Below are 25,157 nucleotides of genomic sequence, written 5' to 3'. Positions count from 1 at the left end.
CAAATTTTCACAGATTAGTAATGAACTATCATGGCAGTCGGAACATGTACAAATAGTAGCATATTAAAGATCTACTGGCCGGGTGAGGTGGCTCATGTCTGTAATCCTAGCACTCTCGGACGCCAAGGTGGGAGGATCACTTGAGCTCAGGAGTTCAAGACCAGCCTGAGCAAGAGCAAGAGACCGTCTGTACTAAAAATAGAAAAATTAGCCAGGTGCAGTGAGTGGGACATGCCTGTAGTTCTAGCTACTTGGGAGGCTGAGGCAGGACTGCCTGACCCCAGGACTATGAGGTTGCAGTGAGCTATGATGACACCACTGCACTCTAGCCAGGGTGACAGAGCGAAACTGTCTCAAAACAAAACAAAACAAACAAAAAGCCTACCTACCTACCAATAATCCACTAGTAGTATCAGTGTATTATGGGTATTACTGCCCCTCCCCATCAGAGAAATGACTATACTTGTTTACATGATCCCAATGGCCATCTCAATTGTGATTAAGTCAGCTGTTATAACTATTCTATGTATTTTATACGCATACATGAAATGAGGATACTCCGATGGTGATTGGTTAAGACCATGTTGGTATACTTTTGTCTTCTATTACATGTAACTCATTTCAGCCACAAATTTTTGAACTCTAAATAAATAAAATGTAATCTACAAAGATAAAACATTATTTACAAATGCAAATATTCATCCTGAGAATTTTTTTAAAAAATATAGGAGAACTATTTCACAGAAAAGGCAATTCCCAATCTGTGGAATAGAAATGCACCTCAAGAATTAACTAAAGAATTCATAATGAAAGATCAATTTACTCAGGCTGCAGCCAAGAAAAGCATGAGGATATTTAAGAACTCTTAAATTGATTTGCATGCAAGAAATGAATCATTTACAGCTTCAACTTCCAGTGTTCTTCCCTCTGAAACTTGTTTAATGTATTAGTCTGATTGTATTTTGGAAGTGGGTGAGAGTGGAAAAATACCTGAGAAAAACTCACTAAGGTGCTGACGGTTTGAGGAGCAAGGTGGAGCTGTGTAATTGTTATTAATCACTTAACTCTGGACTGTCCCCAGAAGCAGAGCCAATCAGCTTTTGGCTCTACCTACATCGAGCTCCTTTAAAAGGAGCAGTTGGCTAAACAAATTCAATGCTTTACAAAGGAAAACTGTCAAGGTAAAATGAAAATCTAAATACAGGTAAAATATCAGATTCTTTGCTTTATAATGTGACCATAACATTACCTATTTGCAGAAATTAAAAGAAACGGTTCAACAAAGAATCAAACTGGTTTCTCCGGGTATCATTACAATGATCTCTTTACTCTTTATGCTGTGAGCAGACAGTGATTATTTTGGAGAAGGAAAAATAAGAGAGTGTGGAATTAGTAACGCAGATGCTGAAAGGCAAGTGGCAAGACTAGAAGGATGCCTCAAACAAATGCTACCTTGTTCCCATCTCTACTGGCATCTACCCTCCCCCAAGTAAAAGACCAGAATAACCAAAGCCATTTGAACAGTAGTGTGCGGAATTGTCAGCTGACAAACAACATGAAAACAAGTCACGCTATGTTATCTGTGGTCACGTTCTTCAGGGTTAGTCCAGTAACTCAAGACTTTACATTCTTTTGTCTTTATTTGTTTATTTTAATTAAACACGTAAAGGTTAATAAACAGACATAGTCCAGAGTTAGTAGGTTGGTATTATAACATTTATTAAAATAATGCTATGGGTTAATAGAAACAGCAAAGAACCAAAGAATTAAAATGCAAGCTATGTAAAATCCCAACTAAAACCCAGAAGTGTCTAATGTATTCATTCATCAGCTAACTAAAAGCCCAAAAAAGACAAGACACCCAATATAATAAAGTACTGCAAAACAATTGGCAATTTTCAGTTATCAAAATTGTGGATTTTGCATTTTGTATCCTTTTCTCAATCAAGAAAAAAATTCTTTTTGAATGTTATATAACATACATATAAAACAAGATAGAAAAATACATTATAAACTTGTAACAATGGCTGTAAATACATTATCTTACATGTTTCTCATAGGCAATAGGTTGGTTATGGTACATACATAGCATGAAACTACTAAGATAATAAAGAACAGACAAAAATACATGTCAGCTGTACGGTAACATACAAGCGACACTCCCATCTACCCAAGCTAAAAAATTACATAATACTGTCAGAAAAAAAATCTTAAAAACTACACATTTTAATAAGAAATAAATTCAATATAAAGAATGATAATACTGAGAACCAAGGCATTCAGAGATTTCAAAAGTCATGCTTTTTTTTCAGTTGATCCAAAATTTTGTCAACTAAGTTTTCAAAAATTTGTTCAGAGCCAACATTACTCATAAATGTCATACATTTATTATTTCATACGTTTACTTTCTTCCCCATAAAAGACCTTTGATAAACATCTAAAATGTCCAGGTATAACATAGTTGAGATGAAACTGGATCAAATACTGGTATCGTTTTTAACAACTATCACCTCAAGTGTTTGAGTGTCGCAAATTTATTCAACCAACCAAAGAATATAAAAATCAAAATGGCACAGCATATATTGTAAATAAATCAAAACAACTGTATGTGTAACAGAAAGACAAAGCAGTGGCACGTTAAACCAAAGCTAGCTGGATACAAAACAATGAATGTCTATTGCATAGTAAATAAACTGAAATTTCCAAGTGAGACAAGATGGAGGAGAGGTTACCGAGAAGGTGCTGACTGAGCTCCCTGCTGGCCTCTGACTGTGACGCTGGGAAGGTGTGGAGGAGGGATGAGTTGATAAGGGGGGGATCCACTGTCACTTGAGATTTGCCACATCTGGTACTGAGCAGTAAATGATGATACTCAAATGTTTAGATGTAGGCATTGTGCACAAATTGCTTCAACTACAAAACTAACTGTTTGAACTCCATGAGAAATTAGAAGCTTAAGCTGAAATGTCATTCAGTACTTATATGCACAACGATGCTAGTTTTTCACATTCTTTTAAAGTTGAAAGGTGGGGTTTGTGTTGGGTGGGGGGAGGACAGGTTACTGAAACCAGCAAAGAGATGGACTACACAAGTTATCTGGTATGATATATAGAAGTCTGATTAAATTTGGTTCATTTAAAAACACTGTTTCCAGAATGAAAATCACAAAGATTCACTTTTGTGAAAAAGTTTGCTATGTACTCTATTATCTCCAATTAATTAAAAAAGAAAACTCTAATGCATTCCCCCTTCTCCAAATAAAATAAAACTCTAATTTTGTCTGAAACTGATGCTCAGATCACACATAATTTTAATCTCAGAAACCTCTGGGCTAACATTGAAGACTCCAATAACCAAAGTACTCAATTATGATTTTTAAAAGAATGATGTTTTAAAACTTACTATTCAAGACATTAGAAAAGTTATCAAATTTCTTCACAGTATCAGATTTGGCAAATTTGCATCAAGGTAACTGTGGCAAAAATCATATAATTCAGACCATCAACTCATTTGTCTCCCTCATACCTTCTTTCACATACTGGGCGACTGAGTAACATGCATTAACTTGAATTCTGAGGGAGGAGCTGATCTTACGAGACACTTGACTAAATGACCATGAAGGAAAATAAGGCACTTTCTTTTCTTTAGACTTATTCCAATACTTAAAAAATAAAAAAGAAAGACAAAAAGGCTCTTTTGGTCTTTTGTTTCTTGACAACCACCAGAAAAAAATCATTTCATGAAATAAAGGGTTTCTTTGTTCTTTTTCTTTTTTTTATAACACTTGAAAGTATAAAATGCTACATTTCCAAAAATATATATATTTTTTTCTGCACCAGCACCCTTGTATAGTAAAAGTATCTACTTTTTGTTCATTTGTTTCAATGCACTACACTTTATCTACAATTTCATTACATGTATACAGCAAATAGGCAAGCATGGCTTTTACATCCTTAATGATTTTTTCTATACAGGGAGGTTTAAAAAAAATACTTGAACAGTTTGCCCAGTAATGTGACACATAATGCATGTACCTTGTTCTCATATATTTTTTTTAAGAAGGTGTAAAATAAAGGTTCAGTAATTTTAACTCAGATAGTTATCTTTTTAAAAATAGTGTTGCAGTTTTGTTCTTTGCATTACTTTTCAAAACTCGTTAAGTTTTTCTCTCATGGCACGCTTTTTTCTAATACTTCAAATTTTGGCAGGCAATATAAAAAAGGCTGCAACTTCTGCCCTTTGAGGGCACTGTAGTGACTAAACAGCATATCAAATTTTGAATACTTTTTGAAATCACTTCACCAATGACATCCCTGACCGAAGGTTCATGCATGATGCATCATCACACAGTACATTCAGAGAGAGCTTTGACTTCGCTATGAGAAGAAAAAGATTCCTAGAAGTCTCTCACAGTAACTGCCTCTGTCATTGAGTAGTTAAGGGCCATCTGTCTCCCCTTCTTAAGAGAGGCCTTCTTACCGTTCGTTTAGGGTGGGACATTAAAAGATGATCAGTGCTGTGGGATGAATTGGGCCTTATTGCTTTACTACTATTCAGTGCAGGTTCTAGAACCACTTTCACCCAAACAGGGAAAAAAAAAAAAAGCTGAGTTGGAGGACAACAATTTCTTTGTCTTTTGTTTGGTTAGATGGTAAGACGAACGGACAAGTGCCTCAGCTCGCTGCACTGACGACAGGCAAGCAAAGGCGATTACCAGTTAACTGATCAGCAGGCAGGCATGGTCAGGTCATCATTGGGTGAAGAGTTCAGAGGTCAGAAGGTCATAGGTTAGTTGCCGGTGGCGGCTGGGTGGTTAGAAACAAAAAACAAAACAAAAAAAAGAAAAGAAAAGATAGAGAAGAGATTAGTTTCAGCTAGTGACGGCTTAATGACAACATGAAAAACTAATCACAACTAATAAAAAAAAGCATGTTTAATTCTGACAAACTGATTGACACCATCTACAGAATACAATAAAAATCATGACAATTTCATATCATGATTTGAACGAATGAAGAAGAGCCCACTCCCACAAAAACAAAAAACAAAAAACAAAAAACTGGTTAACAGGGAAAAATAGAAATAAAATACAACTAACAACTAATAGTTAGTAGCAGTCAATGAAGGAAATTGAAAAACAACAATGAATAGGTTTGGTATACAGAATTTTGAAACAGTCAGTACAGTTATCAGTCTCTGACTGCTATTAAGCATTAGTATTCTCTTGGATGCAAGCATTAAAGCAACTATTAATGATGGATGTGATTATTAATAACTGATGATTAACAGAAATGAATCTAAAGAAATTTAAATTTCTATGAACAATTTGGTTCAACATAAACTCTGGGCCAAACAAGTTTCTTTTGTTCAATAAATGTTTATTGCTTTTTCAATTATTCTATGTACAAACAACATGGAATTTCTTGGCCTCATGATACAAAGCAATACTAAACTGTAGTCTATCAGTGTAGGCAACATCATGGGAACCAGAAAAAGGCCAGGGCTTTTGCACTAGCCACCATTTTCCAGTTGAAAATACTATTTTACACATATAGAACACTTATAAAATGCACTTGCATGTAAACACTGTAAAATCCTGCCATTTAAAATTCTATACTTGAAAAGCTCTAAGTACATCAAAAAATAGAAGAAATTTCTAATTGATACCAATAAGGCATTTTAAAACTACAAACAGCTTTCTTTATTCAATTTCAAAGCTAATACTCTGCAAATACAATAAAATCTGACATTTCATATACATTCCTGCTTTATATTTTTATATTTTAAAAGAAGCCACCTGTAAATACTATTTTCTTTTGCAAAATAACAAAAAGAACAAAAAAATTTAAAAAATTACAGTAAAACATAAAGTAGTTCTCAAGTGGAAAAGTTATCATTCCCAATCTCCTTGAGTTGTTCCTTCCTTAATCAACCTGTTACATTCCTGCTTCATCAAACTTGGTCCACTTAACAGTAGTATGATTTTAAGACTCATTCAACAGCTTAATTATTTCTACTATATTCTGAGGTTTGGTAGAATTTTCTGTACTGTTGCCATGTGACTAAGGCAGAGGAGATGTGAGTGAAAAGATACTCAGTGCAAAGTTAGGTTCTGTGCCACTTCATCAATCACAACTTAGCAGGTGTAATGTTCACAGAGTTTAAATGATCTATATAGTGGACTGATTTACCTTCATATGACAAATATGCTTTCTAAAGTCTATCATTTAGAACAGTTTATAAATACTATAAAAATATTGTATCTTCAATGTGACCAAATCTTCCCTGAATTTCTTTAAAAAAGTGGAATTTTATTTAAAATAAAAACTGCTGCTCCAAAATCAAAGAAAATAAATATTAACATGATGTAGTCATACTATTTCACAGGTATTCCAAAGTATGAAATCTTTTAAAGCATTTTTTGATTATACTTAAAATTTTCATTATGAATGATAGTTTTGTAAAATCATTACTCAGAAAATTTTCTCAGTATGTGTTTTTGAGTGTGGAATACATAAACAAAGCAAACTACCACTTATATAAACCAGTGCACCTAGAATCCATCCTCTGCCAAGCCCCGGCCTCTTACAGTACACACAGGTGTGTTCACTGTGCAAAACCATTTATAGTTCATTACAACTAAAAAGTCAGTGGTCTTTTATAGGCTTCAAATTGTTTTAAAATATGTATAGAGGTGGGTTTATTTTTAGTAAAGAACTAGGTATTGGTCAACCATGTAGTACTCTAATTGCTCATACAGAATAACATGGTTATATATATAAACTCCAAGGGCTGAGTTTCCTTGCATTAAATGAATGCTTATAATAATCTTCTCTTCAAAAGATTTTTAAAAAATAATTTAAAAAACCTCAAAAATAGAGAAAACAGTAGTATCATAAAATAATTTAAGTGAAGGACTTCGGACATCTCCCTTAGACCCAATGAGTGCATGCAGTGATAATAAGTATACAAGTATTCTGTTATTAAAAAAAAATTAGCAATTCGGTTTGCTGACATTGCATTTTGAATAAAAACAGTGACAGGACTAATCAAAACACATATAACTACAAAAGAGCCATGCATGGAATGTGTTGTAATTTTCCAAATACAATAAAATATTCCTCTAATATTTTCAACTATCTCAAGGGACTGGAGTATTAAGTAGGCCAATACTTATTGTGTTAAAACAAAATTATGAGGAATCTCCTAAAAGGAGGCATATGAGGAAAGATTACCAGGGGGGAAAACTACCTACTTTAAAATACTCTTCAGAACCATTTTAGACATTAGCAATATAAATAAAGCTTCAAATTATTCACAGAGTTATCCAGTTTCTTAAAATGAAAGTGACTTTTAAAAAGATGTCCCCATCCCTAGGAGACATGCTCTGATGAAAGAGAGGTGGCACATATGCTCATATATGACATTTACAAGACGTATTATCTCCATAGTCACTGAGCTGGGGGTCCAACTTTGTTCACTGAATAATCACTACAAGTAATGTATATATTAGTTTAAAAGTCTTCAAGGCTCTTTAATTACATATGATGCTAAATAAATATCAATGATGTCTTTGAGAAGACATTTTATTTTTCATGTGGAGAACAGCTGTGTCTAATATTTATCATTAGTATTCAAGGAGACCATATAAAGTAGGTAGGTCTTTCATAAATCTATAGAAGATGTACGACTGGAACGTAAATTCATTACTTTTTCCCCCACTAATATCAATGACTCTGATCAATTTAACTGTAGGTAATACGCCATTACAGAAACTTATAAAAAATCCTTTTCTACCATGCTTGAAATTTCTATACCTCGTGATGAAAAACTGAGAAAACAATTCAATGTCAATAAACCGAAAACTATCACTCCTCAATAAGCATAAATAATTTATAAAAGGGTCCAAGGGCATATAGAGGACACAAATTACAAATGTTGTAAAGGAGAAAAATGAAGACTTATTTTCCAGTCACAGGTTAGTCAAAAAGGATATTCAAACAGCTGGATCGCATATCACCACAAAACTTCAAGAGATAGTTTACCTTCAGATAATATATTTTAGCAGCAAATGACAAAAATCAAAGGATCCATTTTGGCAAGAGAATGTAAGAATAAAAGGGAATTGACTTTCTAATGTATAAAAAAATTCAACTACATGAAAGTTACCTTCACAGTCCTTCCTTGTTGATTTCAACTAAGTGCTAAACATGTACACCCTCATGTTTACACAGTGGCTCAAATATTATAAAGAAAAATGGAAACTAAATCTTCAGTTTTCTCCAAAAGTATACAGGAGGCATATATTCCTTTACTTCTCTCATTAAAGCACCATCCGTTCGATTCATTTTGCAATACCAACCCCAAATTTCAGAACAATTAAAAGGTAAATTTTAGCAAAAGTTATTACTGAAAAGTAATTACGGCAACATCAAAATTTAATAGCTCCCCAAATTGACTAATTTACGTTTTAGTAGGAATAAACCATAGTGTCTAATAATAGAAGATTTAATAAGTTAAAGTATGAAGGGAGAAAAAAACAAAACAAAAAACCCAACCCTTAAATCTGTCAATTATTACAAATGAATTTAGAAAAGGAAAAGAAACTGTGTGCAGGTAAGCAGTTACAGTTTTTCCATCAGGTGTGGTGTTGCAAATTTTATGGACACCCAACGCATTTCTTATAAACAAGAACTGCAGAACTAAACTAACCTCGGTCTGCGGTCACAATCCTTTGGTAAGGATGGACACGCATATCGTGCCTTCGAACTTTAGTAGCCACCGCACCTAGTTAAATTGTAATTACCAAGACAAAGTTAGAAAACATTCACAAGGGGGAAAAAAACATTAACAGCACGTTTATCAAAATGGATTTCAAATGTTCATTTACTACAAAAGTTTAAGAAACACGTTAAGGCACAGTAGTTTTAAAATTAACCATAATATGTCATGTATATATGCATCTATTAATATTGCATTCATTTCAAACATCTTGGCCTTAACCTATTTTATCCATTCATTTACAATTCCCAAGTTACAGTATTCCATGAACTCTATTAGATCCAAACATATTTAAGCTTTACTAGTCACATATTCACTGAAGTGCCTTTCTTGCAGCAGGACTAATTAAATAATGCCGTGTTTAATACTGACAATTATTTGCTAACCTTAAGACCACTTCCAGAGTTTATCACTTAAAAAGGTTTAAAAGCAATTCTTAAAGCCTACAGATTGTGGTTTTAAACTCTGAGTCAATAAGTATGAACTGCAATGAATTAGGTGATTAGTAAAGCAAACAGTATAGTACACTTAGCAGTCAGTATACTACTATACACTCCTTTATAAATTACCATTACTTTGTAATATTACAGACTAAACCAAATTAATAACATAATTTTACTTTATATCTATGTGCAAAAAGTGCAAGTAAGTCACTGACTGCTAGGCTAAGCTTTTTTTCCCCCGGAGGCTGCTGAGACTAAGCATTTGTTAAATTCAGATCTGATGAGGGTTCAGTTAAGACCGTTCTTGAATTCTTAGCCTTTCGTTGGGAAAGCCATACCTAAAGATAAAAGGAAGGGAATTAAAAATTAGTCATCAATGAAGATTTGATGCTAATACCAATCTCCTCACTACTACCAACACACATGTCTGCATCTGTTTTGAAGGGCACTGCTTATGTTAAAATAATTTAATGTGAGACTTGATATATAGCATGCATGTTATCTGTGTGCAAATTTATTATAACTTTGCAATTTAAAATAATTTTCTCAGTTCTCCAAGTGGTCAATATCATATTTTACTGCTTAGGTGGTAAAGCAAGAAATAAAATGGATTATAAGATTTTTTCCATTTAGTATTCATTACTATTCACCTTATGAATGCCAATTAGGGATCTGTATATTTTGCCAGTCTAGTAATTTTTCATAAATAAAAATTTCTCAACAAAACAAAAAAATGTTCCTTTACAATGAGAAATAAATTTTACTGCAGTGCCTCTTGCTGTTTCTAAGCAGTAAACTGGTCCATCACCCCTTATTCATTTTAGATAAGCTACTCATATACAAGTATAATTCCATGTGGCAAAATCAGGGAGATCTTGCATTGAAAGTGCTGGAACAGGAGCTGGTGGCTAAGAGTCCCAGCCCTGCAGGAAGTCAAGAGTCAAACTCCTCGGGAACAGATGCTGTGGGTGCAGCAGAGAGGAGTTCTGGGGGAAGGAGCATGCACAGGACCACAGGACAGAGTATTAATAGAAAGGAAAACTTAAACAAGGTTACAGGTTACATGTTATTTTAAAAATGCTTCAAGAAATGTGCAACAGAAACAAGCCTCTCATAAACAGATCTGTGGTATAATTCTGACCTGTAATTACTTTATACAATGATTTAGAGATAAACGGAAAACATGTACAATAAAATGTATTTGTTGATAAAACAAAAGGCACCTGAGTGCATGCACACACACAGATAACATACAGAGCATTGTGGCTTTAACTGAACAATGAATTTTCGAGCTTAAATCTTTGTGTCCCAGTTCATTAAAGACTTTCAAATTTTTATAAATCAACATTAATGCTGGAAAAAAACCTTTGTAAGATCAAAGTCTTAAAAGTCAACAGCATGCATGCAGCACCAAGGTCATACACAATTCAGGGAAAAAAAGTATTCAAATTCTGTCTGGTAAAACAAAGGGGTTGCACAGAAAGTTTGTTCCACATTGACTGGTCGTGTTATAACAGCTGCTGTATTCTAGTCCTTCATCCAGCAAGTCAATGGGCTGAAATATCAGGCATGACTGGCATTTCAATCCACTCTATAAAAAAAAGGCATCAGTAATGTCTTTTGCAAGCACACCACTTTTTGTTCACGTAAAACCAAGCGTTTATAGTATGATTTTAATCTCTGCCTCATGTGATTCTGAATTCAGTAACTTTGTATTTATTCATCTATTCCATACTGTACTACTGAAATTAAAAGTATTTCTCATGTTTAATATTGACCAGGACTTCAAAAGACAAAAACTGAAACCTTAAGAAGGCAACTACAGTCATGCACAGAATAACGACGTTTAGGGCAACGATGGGCCGCACATACAATGGTGGTCCCACAAGATTCTAATGGCTATACCATGCAGCCTAGGTGTGCAGCAGGCTGTGTTATCTGTGACTGTATAAGTACACTCTATGGTGTTTGCACAATGGTGAAATCACTTGATGCAATTCTCAAACTTATCCCCGTCGTTAAGCAACGCATGACTGTATTTAGCTGGTCCCTTTCATATTTTAAGTGATCACAAATATTAAAAACACACAATATTAATTTTATAAAGATCTCAGAATATGTTCACATAGAAATTTAAAATTTAGACAATTAAATAAGTCTTTGAGACAGAAGAAATACAACTTTGGGAGGTGGAGCTGATGGAGGTGATAGGCCATGGGGTGAGACCTAAAACTCAGAATGAGCTCAAGTAATGTCAAATGTGCACAGTATTTTGTTTAAAATGTATATAACAAATTTATCCAACCAAAGTGGATTTCAGTTATCAAAGTGGATCTGAATAAATTTAAGGTGCATTTAAACATAATTTAACATATTATATTATATAATGGAATCTTATGAGAGGTTGAAATAAGTTTTTTTCAGTCTTTCCTAATGGAAACTTGTCTTGCCTCTCAGAAAACTGATAAAATCATTTCCAAGTTGGGAGCAGCAAAATTTATAAAGAATGATGTTAACCACACAGGGAGAAGAACTTACCTAATACACCACTAGGTTCAATAGGATACTCAAGGATTGACGTAGCTGGTGCCAATGTGTAGGGGTATTCATAAGGTGTGTAGATTAAACCAGCTTCAGGGCCTGGAGGAACTATTGCAGCAGTTGGGTGAGGAGTTCCGTTTGGCATGACAGCGGTCTGTATTTGTCTGATCAAAGGCATTATGGTAGGGCCAGCTGGCGTAGGAGTACGCAGGGCAGCTGGTGGGAGAACAGGCGCAGGCCCAGTAATGATCCTTGGAGCAGCCTGGGCTGTTGCTGCAAGAGAAAAGGCAAGGGCTGCTACAGTAAGCAAAGAAATTTAGAAAGAAGTATAGAGATAGCAGTGTAAAATATGGGAAAATGAGAGAGGAGTAGGAAAAAGAATGGAAAAAGCAGGAAAGAAGAAAAATAAAAGGAAATCATTAGTACATGCGCTGATCACACAAAAATGCCAAAGCACACCAATCAAATGCAAACAGCTTTCCCTTTCCCAATGTGATTAAGAATGTGCAAAAATTAAAAAGCCACTGTAAAAAAATGAATGAGACCATTAAATAGGTTATATTTAGTTCAAATATTTGACATATCTGTTTTATAAGATTTCACAAGACTAAAGGTGCATGCAAAAGCACAAGAAAACACTGCATTAAAAGATGTTAAAAAATAATTTGTAATTGGAGTCCACAGAAACACAGTTTTGGTATATTTCTCAAGCACAGCTTTAGTTTCAAATTAAAGGAAGAGTAATTTTCATTGTATTAAGTTAGTCAAATAACCACCAGGGGTGTGTATGTGTGTGTTATGTGTGTGTTATATATTTATAATAATACATAAATTACCTGCATCTTTAGGAATTAACTTCATAGAAAGAATAATACAAAAAAGTCCCATTTCTAAATTCCCAATTATTAACTATATACTCCTCACATTCTCATGAGTAAATTAAAGTCAACCATCTGTAAAGAAACTACTTCTAATACCAACTGGATTGTCTCCATTATGGGAAGTTGGCTACGACTTCAAAACTCTATTTCTTTCAAAAAATTAATTTAAATATAATATTATATTTATATAAATGACACATGTAAACCTTAGATTGTCTCAAAATATAGATTTCACATTATTTCATTTTAAATATAAAAAAGGAATCCTCCTATGGCTTATAAAAACATGCACAGACACATATAAAGGAAAAATAGAACTGAAAACAGTTATCACCCACTGATCTCTGTGAACTCACATATGAAATCAATAGGAAAAAAATATCCAAGGGAAAACATGCAAACAAAGTAAAAGGACAGAATTCAATGGAAGGGTCATTTCATTCAGATACACTTCAATTTGAAAATAATTACAGATTTAAGGCTTATAGCTTAACAGGAAATTTCTTAATACTTGAATTTAGAGATTGAGATGGCATCAAAAGAATAAACAAACCCAAAACTTAGACATGCTGGCATAAAATTAAGAGTGTCCTCAATTCATGAAAGCAGGAAATACACGTCTGTCCCATATCAAGTGACAAAATTACTTCAACTCTTTACTTTGTTTGAACTGTTCACATGTTATGCTGCCAAAAGGAGAAAGGTTGTAGACAAAACAGCTGACACAGTGGTAACCCTGGGCCTCAGTCTCGTTCTTACGTGATTTAATGTTGGCATCTCTGTAGGTGCCATTCAGAATCGCAAGCTCCATCAGCTGCATCTTCTTCAGGCTGTCTTCTCCTTCTGCCTACACATGGAAAACAAGAGAAGTTAAGCATTTGAGATCATCCACATATATCATAGGTGTATCTACACACAAGCCTTAAAAAAAATGTGATTATAATCACCTGCTTCAGTAAGGAAAAAAAAATCAGAAACCAAAAGATGCTGACATATGGAAGCCCATTCTCTCAGTGATGGCATGTTGATACACAGGATATTCTCAACAGCCACTGGCTGCATTTCTATTTGAAAATTTTTATGTAAGCTACACTGATTTATTAAAGTTCTCCTGAAAAGCTCTGCTTTTACATGGAAATGAACAGAAATGTTAAGATTAAATATAGTATATTCTCTTCAGCATCTACCATTTTGCTCAATATTCCAAACCAAGATCTGTTCATTAAAAAAAAAAAAAAAAAAAACAAAAACACACACTGTGATTTTAAACATACAAGATCTGACTGTGGTATTACGGTGAGGGAATTTTATGCTTAATTGTCCAAAAAGGAAAATTTAGTGAAGTTATAAAAATCATTAAGAACTTCTAATGACTATACATTCTACTCCTTTATGCCACCACCATCCCTTTCCTTCCTCAATTTAATTAGCAAGTGCTATCAAATCTATGGCAATCTATTAATATCTTTAAGGTCATCGTGTAGTTTATTGTCCAAACCAGGAAATGTTTAAAAGCAAATAAGAGGCATTATGCTATAAAGATAGGCATAAACCTGGATTGTCTCCGATCATCGAGAAGTCTGGCCACCGCATTTACCTTAGCTTCTTTGTACCACTCTTTCCATTTACTATTGTCACCCTTGTTCTTCCAGTCATTATTGATACAGTATCAAAACTACTAGACTATGCTGTTAACAATGTCTTGTCCTCCAACCAATCTATACACAAAGGCCAGATTAACTGCCCCAAACACAATTCTCATCATAATATTTCTTAACATTCTCACGTCTCAAACCCGTTAATGGTTTCTTATTACTATCAAAAAATTTCAAAGATTTAAGCTACCTATGATCTGGCCCCAAACTATCTTCTCAAGTTAAAACAATTAATCTTCTACTATTTAATAAACCTATCTCATGTTTATTAAACATTTTGTAAAAATCAAACTAGATCATTCCCCCTCTACTCGTCTCTGTGCATATTCCCATTTCTTCCACTGTAAATGCTCCTTTGTATGTCATTCTACCCGTCTCTCTTTCCAAATCCAACCTATCCCCAATTTCAAACTAGATGTTACCGTCTCATGGAGCCATCCCTACATTATAGTAAGTCTTCAATGAATGTTGTCAACAGGTTCTTGGAAACTGTGACTTTAAGTGACACGATGACTTACAGCAGGTCCTTGAATAAGTCATTCCCTTCAACGTCATTACACTCGGAATGCCTAAAGTTGCAGTTTCCAAGATCCTATGACGACATTAAGTGAGGACCTACTGTATACTCTTTCTGCCTTAAATTAGAGTTTGTTGAATATCACCACTCCCAAAGTAAAACCAATGAGAATAGAGTTTACTTATTTATCACTGCCTACTCTCCACGTAGCCCCCTACCCAAGTTATTTGCTAGAACTTATTTTTTAAATAACTGGTATGAGAAATCTTTATTTCCAAATCCAAAATGTCTAAGTCCTATAGGATAAACTTTAGCCACACAAAAAGAAAGCAGTAGATAAAGTTCCATCTTTTAAAGATCGTGTAGAGATGTCCCCAACTTTTATACATTAGCTAATCTTCAGTACTTAATATTTACAAAGAAAGTAACCCAACAATACAATTTTCTGATACAATTTTCTTCCTCCCTGATTCAAAAAAGGGGCAGGATCAGGACAAGTGACAAGCTTCTCAGTTCTCTTCTCTATTGCAGCTGTAATGATACACAAAACTCTTATCTTTGGCGTTACAGCAGAGAATGGTGTACTATAATTTACAGTAAATAGGACTGCTGAGTGAGCTTTTAATAAATCACAAAGATTTAAGGATGAGTGAAAACAGCATGAAAACAATGTTTAATGTGCCAATGCCAACTTTTTAAAAACCTACTATACAGTAGAATACAGGGAGAAGATATTTGCTCATGCTAGTGGAATTACTATTAACTTGACTCTCATCACCTTCTACAAAGATGAAGAAAAAAATTAATGATTTCTTTGAAAGACACAGAAATTACTTGTTAAAAACAAAAACACCTTAATATTGGAAGGGAAGAATTAGAAATTCATTATAATAAAACTCCTTAAGCTTGTTTGCTAAAAACTAATAGTACTAAAAATTAAAACATATCAAGATTTCAAATTTAAAACTACATACAATAATGGAATACCAGAAGTCTATTAATAAGTTATATTCTGCATAAATAAAAAGAAAGAAAAGCAGTAGGTATACCTCCAGTCATTCTCTATAGTGAGAAGAAAGTGGCGCAAGTCTGAAAATGTCAGCAAATAAAAGGACAAATTCACCTTTATTAAGGAAGAAATAAAGACGAAGGAAGAATTTTGCGCAGAGAATAGGTGCTGGGAAACATGTTTGAACTGGACTGCTTCTCTTGCATAACAAAACCACCACTCATTAACTGGTGATGGAGTATCAAACTTGGGAGAAAGCCAAAGAGAAAACTGATGGGAGAACTGCATGTGCACGCCAGTTTGTGTGCAAACCTGTGTCATTTGCAGGGTGCAGGATTACTGAAAACGGAACAGAGATCACTCCAAGAGGAGAATAAAGGTTAGAGCAGCACAGCCTTCACCAGGTGTTGGTGTAGTCTTCCCTATGATGTTGCTTCCATATGATGAAATCATATTCATTTTTTTGTTCGTCTTTGTACAAGTTGATGGGAGTCAAGTAACAGTAATTCCACAAACATGCAAATGCAAAGTAGGTTTTTAAAAAGTTGGCAGGGGCACATGAAACATTGTTTTATGTTGCTGGAGATGACGGTATGTTCCACTGGATTACACCACATTATGGCAGGCTGTATTAACACCTCCTAGAAGAGCACAGGATTTAGATGGCAGAGCTGGAATTTGAACCCAGATGGTCGTCTCACTCCAGGATGGGCTTCACTACTGTGTTCTGACTATTCCTACCACTCTGTATTCACAGAGCATGAGGCTGTATGTCTCAACAGAAGACAAAGTTTATTATAGAATTACTTTCTAATGGAAGTGGTTATTTCCACCTTTTTGTTCTGGTTTTGACAATGAAATTTGGCAGCATGTACCTGCAAAATCACTGTTGAAGATATATACCACCTCTTTTTCAAATATAAGTTCAGACTGAAAAACCTGCTACTAAGTTTGTTTTATAGCCCAGAGCTTCTGCTAGCCAGACTTCAACCAGTTTATCTGACCTCTCCTCTTCTCTCAAAGATTACTGATCAAATATGGCATCCTGAAGTTGTACATCTCAACTTTAGACATTTTACAAGGTACCTTGCAGAACTTTGACCAGGGACAAACATCTCTATAGTGATGGAACAATGACTTTTTCATTTGTAAAACAGGAAACTATTCTTAGGCAACCAACATGTCATAAAATTATATTTCATAATGCTGAATTCAAATAATTGTCTGGAGTCTTATAACTTCTCATTTCCTAAGTGTCTGCCCTATACTTTAAAATCATTTAAAAACTGACATATTTTATATGTAGTGAAATCCAAAGATCTTAAGTGCAACATTCAATCAGTTTTGATGAAATGTACATCAAGACACAGACCATTTCCACCAACCCAGAAAATCTCTTTGTGCCTCAAAGCCCTAACCACCAATCTGACTTCTGTCACACCACAATTTAATCTGCCTATTCTAGAATTTCATAAAATGAAATCATACATAATTTTTTGTGTCCAATTTCTTTCCCTCAATGTAACATTTATAAATAAGACTCCTCTATACTGTTACACGTATCAGTAGTTCATTTGTTTTAATGGCTTAGTAGTATATGCTTTGTTGTTTATCAATTTAGTTGTTTCCTGTTTTGGAATATGTGAACAAAACCACTAAGAAAATTCTCTTACAAGGCATTTTTTGTGCATGTAAGTTTTCATTTATCTTAAATATCTATGAGTACAGTTGCTGGGTCACAGGGTAGATGATTATTTCCCTGGTATTTTGCATGAAAATATTCTTATGTAAAAGTTAGTAAAACACCATTACTTTTGAGACACAGAAGTTCAAAAATATAACAGATACCTGCTAATAGTTAAAATCTGTAGCATCAGAGAAGTATCTTAAAAATTTCAGAATTTTTCAGATTTACAGAAAGAGAATTTGCCATTGATCATATAATACCCCCAGCAGTGTCTGGGAGAACACTCCTATAATACAAACTGTAACAAACAGAAAAATACACTAAATGGGTAAAGACAGACCATAAACATACTTTTCAGAACTTTTGAGGGCTTGCAATTATGGATGACAAATTATGGATATGTATAAATATATATTTTTAAATTTACACCTATATTACAGTAAGATGAAGGTAAATGCTAGACACACAATAAGGCAAAAAAGCTTCACATATGTTTTTGTATTTCCCATTACACTATCTGACATACTCCCACTTAATCATAATACCTGGCTTAGGAGCAACAATTTTCCACAGATAAAGCAAGAAGAGGTAGAAAGAAAGTATGGAGCACTTTATTTAACCAGTAAAGCTTAGAACATTTAAACACACACATATAAGACCCATAATTCAGGCCACATACTAGCATTAGTGGAGCCACATCATTATTTTGTAGATAAAAAAGACCTCTAAAGTTGATTGTTTTAGGTGGATATTATGAGATCATATGGTTGGGCTAGAAGGTAGGACATAGAAATACAAATTGGGAGTCTAAGACAATCCTGTTTTACAATGGAAGATAAAGAGTAACAACCTGAAAATAATGAACTAAAAATCTATTAGTTGTGACAGGTGGGAGAGATACTCAAAAAATAAAGAAGTCTACATATAGTGGTTGGGAGGGACTTCGAGGTGGGTAAATCCTGTAAAAAGTCATAATGAACACGAGACAAAACATTCTGAAAGTAAAAATACATTAAACTCATATATTCAGAATGAGCTCTGAGAAAGGTAAAGCAAGTTCACTAAAGTGTGACTGACATAATGACAGGAGTTTGTACAGGGTGTAGTGGAAGACCAAATGAAAAGGCAGGGGGAAAGGATCACAAAAAGTTTTAAAGGTCTTAGCATCTAGATTCCTTCTCCAGAAAGCACATGAGTATGCAGGTGACCTTTGAACAGCATGGGCTTGAATTGCGTGGGCTTTCTTCTGCCTCTGCCACCCCTGAGACAGCAAGACCAACTCTTCCTTTTCCTCCTGTTCTTCCTTCTCCTCAGCCTACTCAATGTGAAGATGAGGATGATGAAGACCTTTATCATGACCCACTTTTATTTAATGAATAGTAAAATATATTTTCTTTTATTATTTTCTTAATAACATTTTCTTTTCTGTAGCTTACTTTATTGTAAGAATACAGTATATAATGTATGTAACACAAAAAAGTATGTGTTACTCGACTGTGTATGCTATCAAGTAAGGCTTCCAGTCAGCAGGCTATGAGTAGTTAAGTTTTTGGGGAGTTGAAAGTTGTATGTGGGGCCAGGCAAGGTAGCTCATTGCCTGTAATCCTAGCACTCTGGGAGGCCGAGGTAGGAGGATTACTTGAACTCAGGAGTTCGAGACCAGCCTAAATAAGAGCGAGACCCATCTCTACTAAAAATAGAAAAATTAGCCAGGCATTGTGGCACGTGCCTATAGTCCCAGCTACTCAGGAGGCTGAGGCAGGAGGATCGCTTGACCCCAGGAGTCTGAGGTTGATGTGAGCTAGGCTGATGCCATGGCACTCTACTCAGGTCAACAGAGTGAGACTCTGTCTCAAAAACAAAACAAAACAAAAGTTGTATGTGGATTTTCAACTATGTAGGGCTCAGTGCCTCTAATCCCTACACTGTCCAAGGGTCAAGTGTATAAACAAAAAATGTTGCACGTAATTTTAGAGAGTTAAATTGTAAGTATTAAACTCAACCATGAAGATCTGTGATTAAACCATTAATTAACTCCAATTGCTCTTGCAAGACTTCCAAGGTAATGTTGCTATATAATGTATTCATCACAGTAATGAAGTACTCTTCAAAGTAACTCTTTGACCTTTCAAAGTAACCCATTTTTCACCAGTAGATATTCATGAGATATCTGAGCTATCAAATCTTGACAATCTCAAGAAGAGTAGAAGCAGAAAGCCACCTGGCATTCAGAGCAATTCTAAGTCACTACTCCTAGATTCACTTGTACCCAAATTATTTTTGGATGTAGTCATTGTGGTGACATTTGAGGCAATTAATTTTGGTTGCTTCCCGTCTTACCTTGTTTTTTCTTTGTTGTTCCCTCAGATATCTAATGGCATACCTTCAATGCAAATAACTTACTAAAAGTTTGAGCCTCAAAGTCAGGCCAAAGCAGAACAAAGTAGGGAAAGGAAGAAGTATAGGTGACAACCTAGTACTTGTGATTAGTGTCTGAAATGGGAGCAGTCTTTTCAGACTGGAGCCCTCAACCTGTTGAATCTGATGCCATCTCCAGGTAAACAGCCTCAGAACCAGATTGAATCAGTGGACACCCAGCTAGTGTGTGCTGGAGAATCTGGTGTCAGAACTGATAGGTTGCAAATGGGGAGAAAACCCTATACATTTTAGTAACCAGAGATCACAGAAGTATTCTGCGTTGAGGGAGTACACTAAGAGAAATTGAGTTTTTCCCCTCATACATCAATATACAAACATTGGTCTTTTACTAACAGACACATATTTATGAGAATAAATGGACTCAGGAATCAATGAATTGAGAACAATATTCACAATGGCTGTCCACTATTGGTTAAAATTTGATCAATGTTCCCAATGGAAGCAAGCTCTTTGTTGGGAGTAGTTGGTGCTTTGAATAGCTGGCATGAATATTTAAAAGAAACAATTTGTTTGTGGTAAAGGCAACTGCTCTGGTTCCAGAGTTAGGAGTAATTCAACTCTAGATTTGCCCTGTTATAACTTGGTTTTAGAGTTGCCTTTTTTTTTTTCTTTTTGTTGAGACAGAGTCTTACTGTGTGTCCCTGGATAGAGTGTGGCGATGTCACTGTAGCTCACTACAAGCTCTAATTCCTGGGCTCTAAGCAATCCTTCTGCCTCAGCCTCCCAGGTAGCTGGGACTATAGGGGCGCCACAACACCTGGCTGGATTTTGTTGTTTCATGTATTTTTTTTTTTTTTTTTAGTAGAGATGAGGTCTCACTCTTGCTCAGGCTGGCATCAAGCTCAAGCAATACTCCCACCTCGGCATCCCAGAGTGCTAGGATTACAGGCGTGAGCCACCACCCCTGGCCATATAACTTGGTTTTATAGTATTAGATATATAGCTTTTCCAAAAATCTTTGATTACTGAAATTACTACAGGAAAAGGTAACTTTATTACTGTGTGCTATGGTTCGAATGCCCCTCCAAAACTCATATTGAAACTTAATCTCCAATGTGGGAGTACTGAGAGATGGGGGACTTTAAGAAGTGACTGGATCATGAGGGCTCTGTTCTCATGAATGGATTAATCCACTCATGTATTAATGGGTTACCATGGGAAGGGAGCTGGTAGCTTTAAAAGAGGAAAAGAGACCTGAGCGAACACATTTAGCATGATCAGCCCCCTCACCATGTGATGCCCTGTGCTGCCTGAGGACATCACAGAGTCCTCACCAGCAAGAGGGCTTTCACCAGATGGGGCCCCTTTACCCTGGACTTCCCAGTCTCCATAACTGTAAGAAATAAATTCCTATTTCCAGATATTCAGTTATAAGCAACAGACAACAAACTAAGACATTTTGAGTCTGAAACTCTCTTAATTTCCCATGAAAAACTTTTTTATGGTTTTGACTACATTGCATACCTCTTCATTTATTGCAGAACAGACTGCATAGTTTAACTTTGAAAAGTATACTATTAAGTTCCTGGTATATGTAACACTAATAAATATTTGTTCAATGAATACAAGCAGGTGCTTAAAACACCTGTTAGACCACTAATGAGATAGATTAAAAAAGAATGTAAGTTTTTCTTTAAGAAGTTCTGAATAACAAAGTAAAACACTACTACTATTGCATATTAACACATGCCCACTTCATAGCTATAGAAAATTAAAGAATACTGTAGAGTGGCTTTAGGAAATAAGTTTTCTATTTGTTGGACTTTTACTCGAAGTCTTAAATTAATCAAAACACTGGAGTGCTAGAAGAACTCTTTCTCTTGGCTTTTCCTGAGCCTTTCTTACCTAAACTATTCACTTTCTCCACATCCACTCCAGCCAGGACTGCTGAAGAAAATCAGACACTACAACAGATTGGATCTGGTCAAACTTCATCATCACCAACCACAAATGGGCCCTCAAGTTCGCTGGCTTCTCCTCCCACACTTCTCTGGTTAAATCTTCTATACCCTTCTGGGCTGCCTCCTCCTGCCCACTCCTCTCTTCTCCTGCTGGGATGAAGGGGGTCTCTCTCTACACATGGTTACCTTCTCAAGAATTTCTCACGAGCAATTAATTATGACTTCTCACAAACTACACCATCCACTATCCTTTCCCATCCTTAAAAAACAACTCCAGACCACCTATCCCTCTTCAAGCTGCTGCCTGCCTTTCCCTTTACCTCCACAACCACTCTGTATCTCCATACATTAACTTCTTCAGTTTACTCCAAACTGGGGCTCATCCCCATCCTTCACACTCCTCCACAGCACCTCTCATCAAGGTTATTAATAACCTTTACAAAACCAAATCAAACTGGCAATGTAGTACTTGCTTTTCTTAACCTTAGAAGCATCTCACACTGTCGATCAACTCTTTATGTCTAACGCTGCTCCCTCCCCCATGGGTTCATCTTTCTCCTGGTTTTCCTACCTTTCCTTTATACTTCATATGTTCAACATCCAGCCATTCACTACATTATGGTATAATGCCTCAAAAACAGTCCTAGGGATTTTCTTCTCTTTCAACAGTCTCAAAGACTACATCTTTAATGTCTAGCCACAAACTGGTAACTGGCATTTCACACTTATTATGTTCAAGCCCCGAAACCTAATCACTGTCCATCTGCCCTATGTTAAGCGAATAGCAGTACTATTCATTCAGGCGTGCAAATCAGAGTTCCGGAGATGTGCATACCTTCTTGTCAATCACCCTTCACTAAGCTCTGTTTTAACTCCTAAACAGCTGCCTTTTCTATTCAGTTCCAATTCCACTCCCATTTTCTGTGTCAAAGCTGCAAAAAGACTGAAATAGACACGTAAGGGGTCTCCTTCCACATGTCCATGCTGGCCCCTTCGGATCTTCTCTCACCCTATAGAGTGATCTTGACAAAATGAAAATATAACTGGATCATGTCTTCTTTTAACACTTGAGTAGTGCCTGGTGCCCTTGAGGTAAGAGCAACATCTTTAAATACACCCTGCTAGGTCTATTCCTTGGGGTACCTCACCTCAATCTTTCTCTCATTCTCTGCACTTCAGCCACATAGATCCTCTTTCAGTTCCTTAAATTGGTCATGCTCTCCTACAACCTGTTTTAAAAACAGCTTTATTGACATCATTTGGATACCACAATGTTTACCTATTTAAAGTATACAATTCATGGGTTTTGTGTATACTAACACATGTGTATGACAATCACCACATATTAAAGTTCTTTATATATATTAACTAATTTAGAACAGAACAACCTAATGAAGTGATGAAAAAAACTGAAGCACACAGAAGATAAGTGATTTGTGCAAGATTTTACATTAATGTGCTTTTAGGTTCTATCATTACCACAAAAAAACAAGCCGCAAGAACTTTGTTAAAGAATTAATAAATACTCATTCATTAATTCAACCAACATCATTTACTGATCACTTACTGTGTATGTGCAAGTCAGTGAGGGAGAGATACTAAGATGAAGTGGACTTCGTGCATTCCCCTGAAATGCCCACCATCAGGAGAAAGGCAATAAATAAATAAACAAAAATTCAGCTGTAATAAATAATGCATACTACTATACTATTAGCACAGAATAAATATCACGGAGGTATTTCCGGTAGGGATGACTATAATACACAAATAAAGGCTGTTTTTGGAACTGTAAGTTGTTAAAAATGAGTGGGTATAAGTGTAAGGTAGAAATGATACAAAACGAAGCTGGAAAGGTAGGCACACATTAAACGAAGACAGGCTAGGAATACCATGTGGTGACAGAAAGCCACTGAAAACCTGAAGTAAGGAGTGGCAAAATTTAAAAAGACAGACTTAGTCCAACTGTGACAACAGAAAGACGTAGTCATGTACTACTGGGAGGCAGAATCAGATAGAACTTGGTGATAACACAGCCAAGAGGGCGTGGGGTTGTGGGGAGAGAAAGTAGACTCCCACACAACAAATATGGAGAAAACAAAGCAGGAATTGCAGTATAAGAAGGGCAGAGAAAAACATTTTAGTTCTAAAAATGTGATGTCTGAGATGCCTACATGGCATCCAAGTGGAGGTGATGAATGGACACTTGATCTGGAGCTCTGGATTTGAAGCACACTGAGTGAGGCATGGTCACCACTGCAGTGGTGACTGGAGGGAAGGCTATGGATGAGACTGAACAAGAGACACGAAGAACAAGTGAGAAGTGAGAGAAGATCATTCTGCAAAGTATCTGCTTTTAGTTAGGATGTGACATTTGAAAAGCAAACACCAAGTGAACAAATAAGGAATTAAACACAGTAGTTTTGCCCAATTTAGTAATTTACATTACTAAATCTAAGTCTTGGTATATACTAAAGCCTTGGTTTCTAGCCTGGTAAATAGTTTCTCAATAGAAGTTTGTGAAGTGAATTGCTTTTGCCAGTCATTTAATGCTTCCTTTTATCTCCCCAGGTATGTTATAATTCCACAAATGCTACATTCAGTAATCAAAGTATTTTATTTAAACTGAACATATTACCATTCTTCACAGGAGAGCTCATAAAATAAATTAGTATCACAAAGTAAGCTAATTCATGAGTTTGCTAATTTGATCAGACATATTATACACTACAAAGAGGGTTACCAAAAATAAGTCAGTGCCATGTCAGTTTAAAGGCATAACTAAAGATAATTCAATATGTATTTTTATATTTGATTTATACACTAAAGATTTTTTGCTACACAGGCATTAAAGATTAACAGAATAAAAAATAAAACACATCTAATATATAATTCAGCAATCTGGTTGCAGAGTTAATGAGTCTAATAAGTGGAATAATCTGTCACTTTTGAAATTAAATTTTCAAAATTCAGTTATCAAAAATACAGAAGAAAACCAAGCTATGAGCTACCAAATAAGCTTATCTGCAACAATCTTAAAGTGCTTATCTGAATCACTTAATATACTATTAAATATCACCGTGGTGACTATATGGATAATTTTACTTATAAATATAACACTAAAGCATTTGAAATATTATCAAGAAAAATTAAATATGAGATTTAAAAATACGAATTAAATACAGTAAGTGATATTTGGTTTCCTTAACCTTTCTGGCAATTCAATTTCAATGTACATACATACAAAAAAAAAAGCATTACAAATGCTTTGCCTATATATAAGGAACATGATGCTACTTACCAACC

At 35.2% G+C, this 25,157-nt stretch overlaps 1 protein-coding gene across 6 annotated transcripts in view; it reads right to left on the bottom strand.

The window, feature by feature from the left end:
• Positions 1-1,698: 1,698 nt before the first annotated feature.
• Positions 1,699-25,157, bottom strand: part of QKI (QKI, KH domain containing RNA binding) — a 146,616-nt gene continuing 123,157 nt past the window's right edge. Inside the window, exons 5-8 of one of the 6 annotated variants that reach the window (XM_045544708.1) lie at positions 13,406-13,493; positions 11,763-12,062; positions 8,713-8,787; positions 1,699-4,805 (exon numbers count right to left, since the gene is read on the bottom strand). In XM_045544708.1, the coding sequence (XP_045400664.1) occupies positions 4,789-4,805; positions 8,713-8,787; positions 11,763-12,062; positions 13,406-13,493 (480 nt within the window). In that variant the 3' untranslated portion in view covers positions 1,699-4,788. Of the gene's footprint in view, positions 4,806-5,361; positions 10,816-11,762; positions 12,063-13,405; positions 13,494-25,157 lie in introns of those variants that run through there. The other 5 variants (XM_045544709.1, XM_045544710.1, XM_045544711.1 and 2 more) reach the window with 5 other exon arrangements.

Source organism: Lemur catta, chromosome 2 (genome assembly GCF_020740605.2).
Source record: "Lemur catta isolate mLemCat1 chromosome 2, mLemCat1.pri, whole genome shotgun sequence".
Classification (NCBI taxonomy): domain Eukaryota; kingdom Metazoa; phylum Chordata; class Mammalia; order Primates; family Lemuridae; genus Lemur; species Lemur catta.
This window is presented reverse-complemented; position numbering and strand designations above follow the sequence as displayed.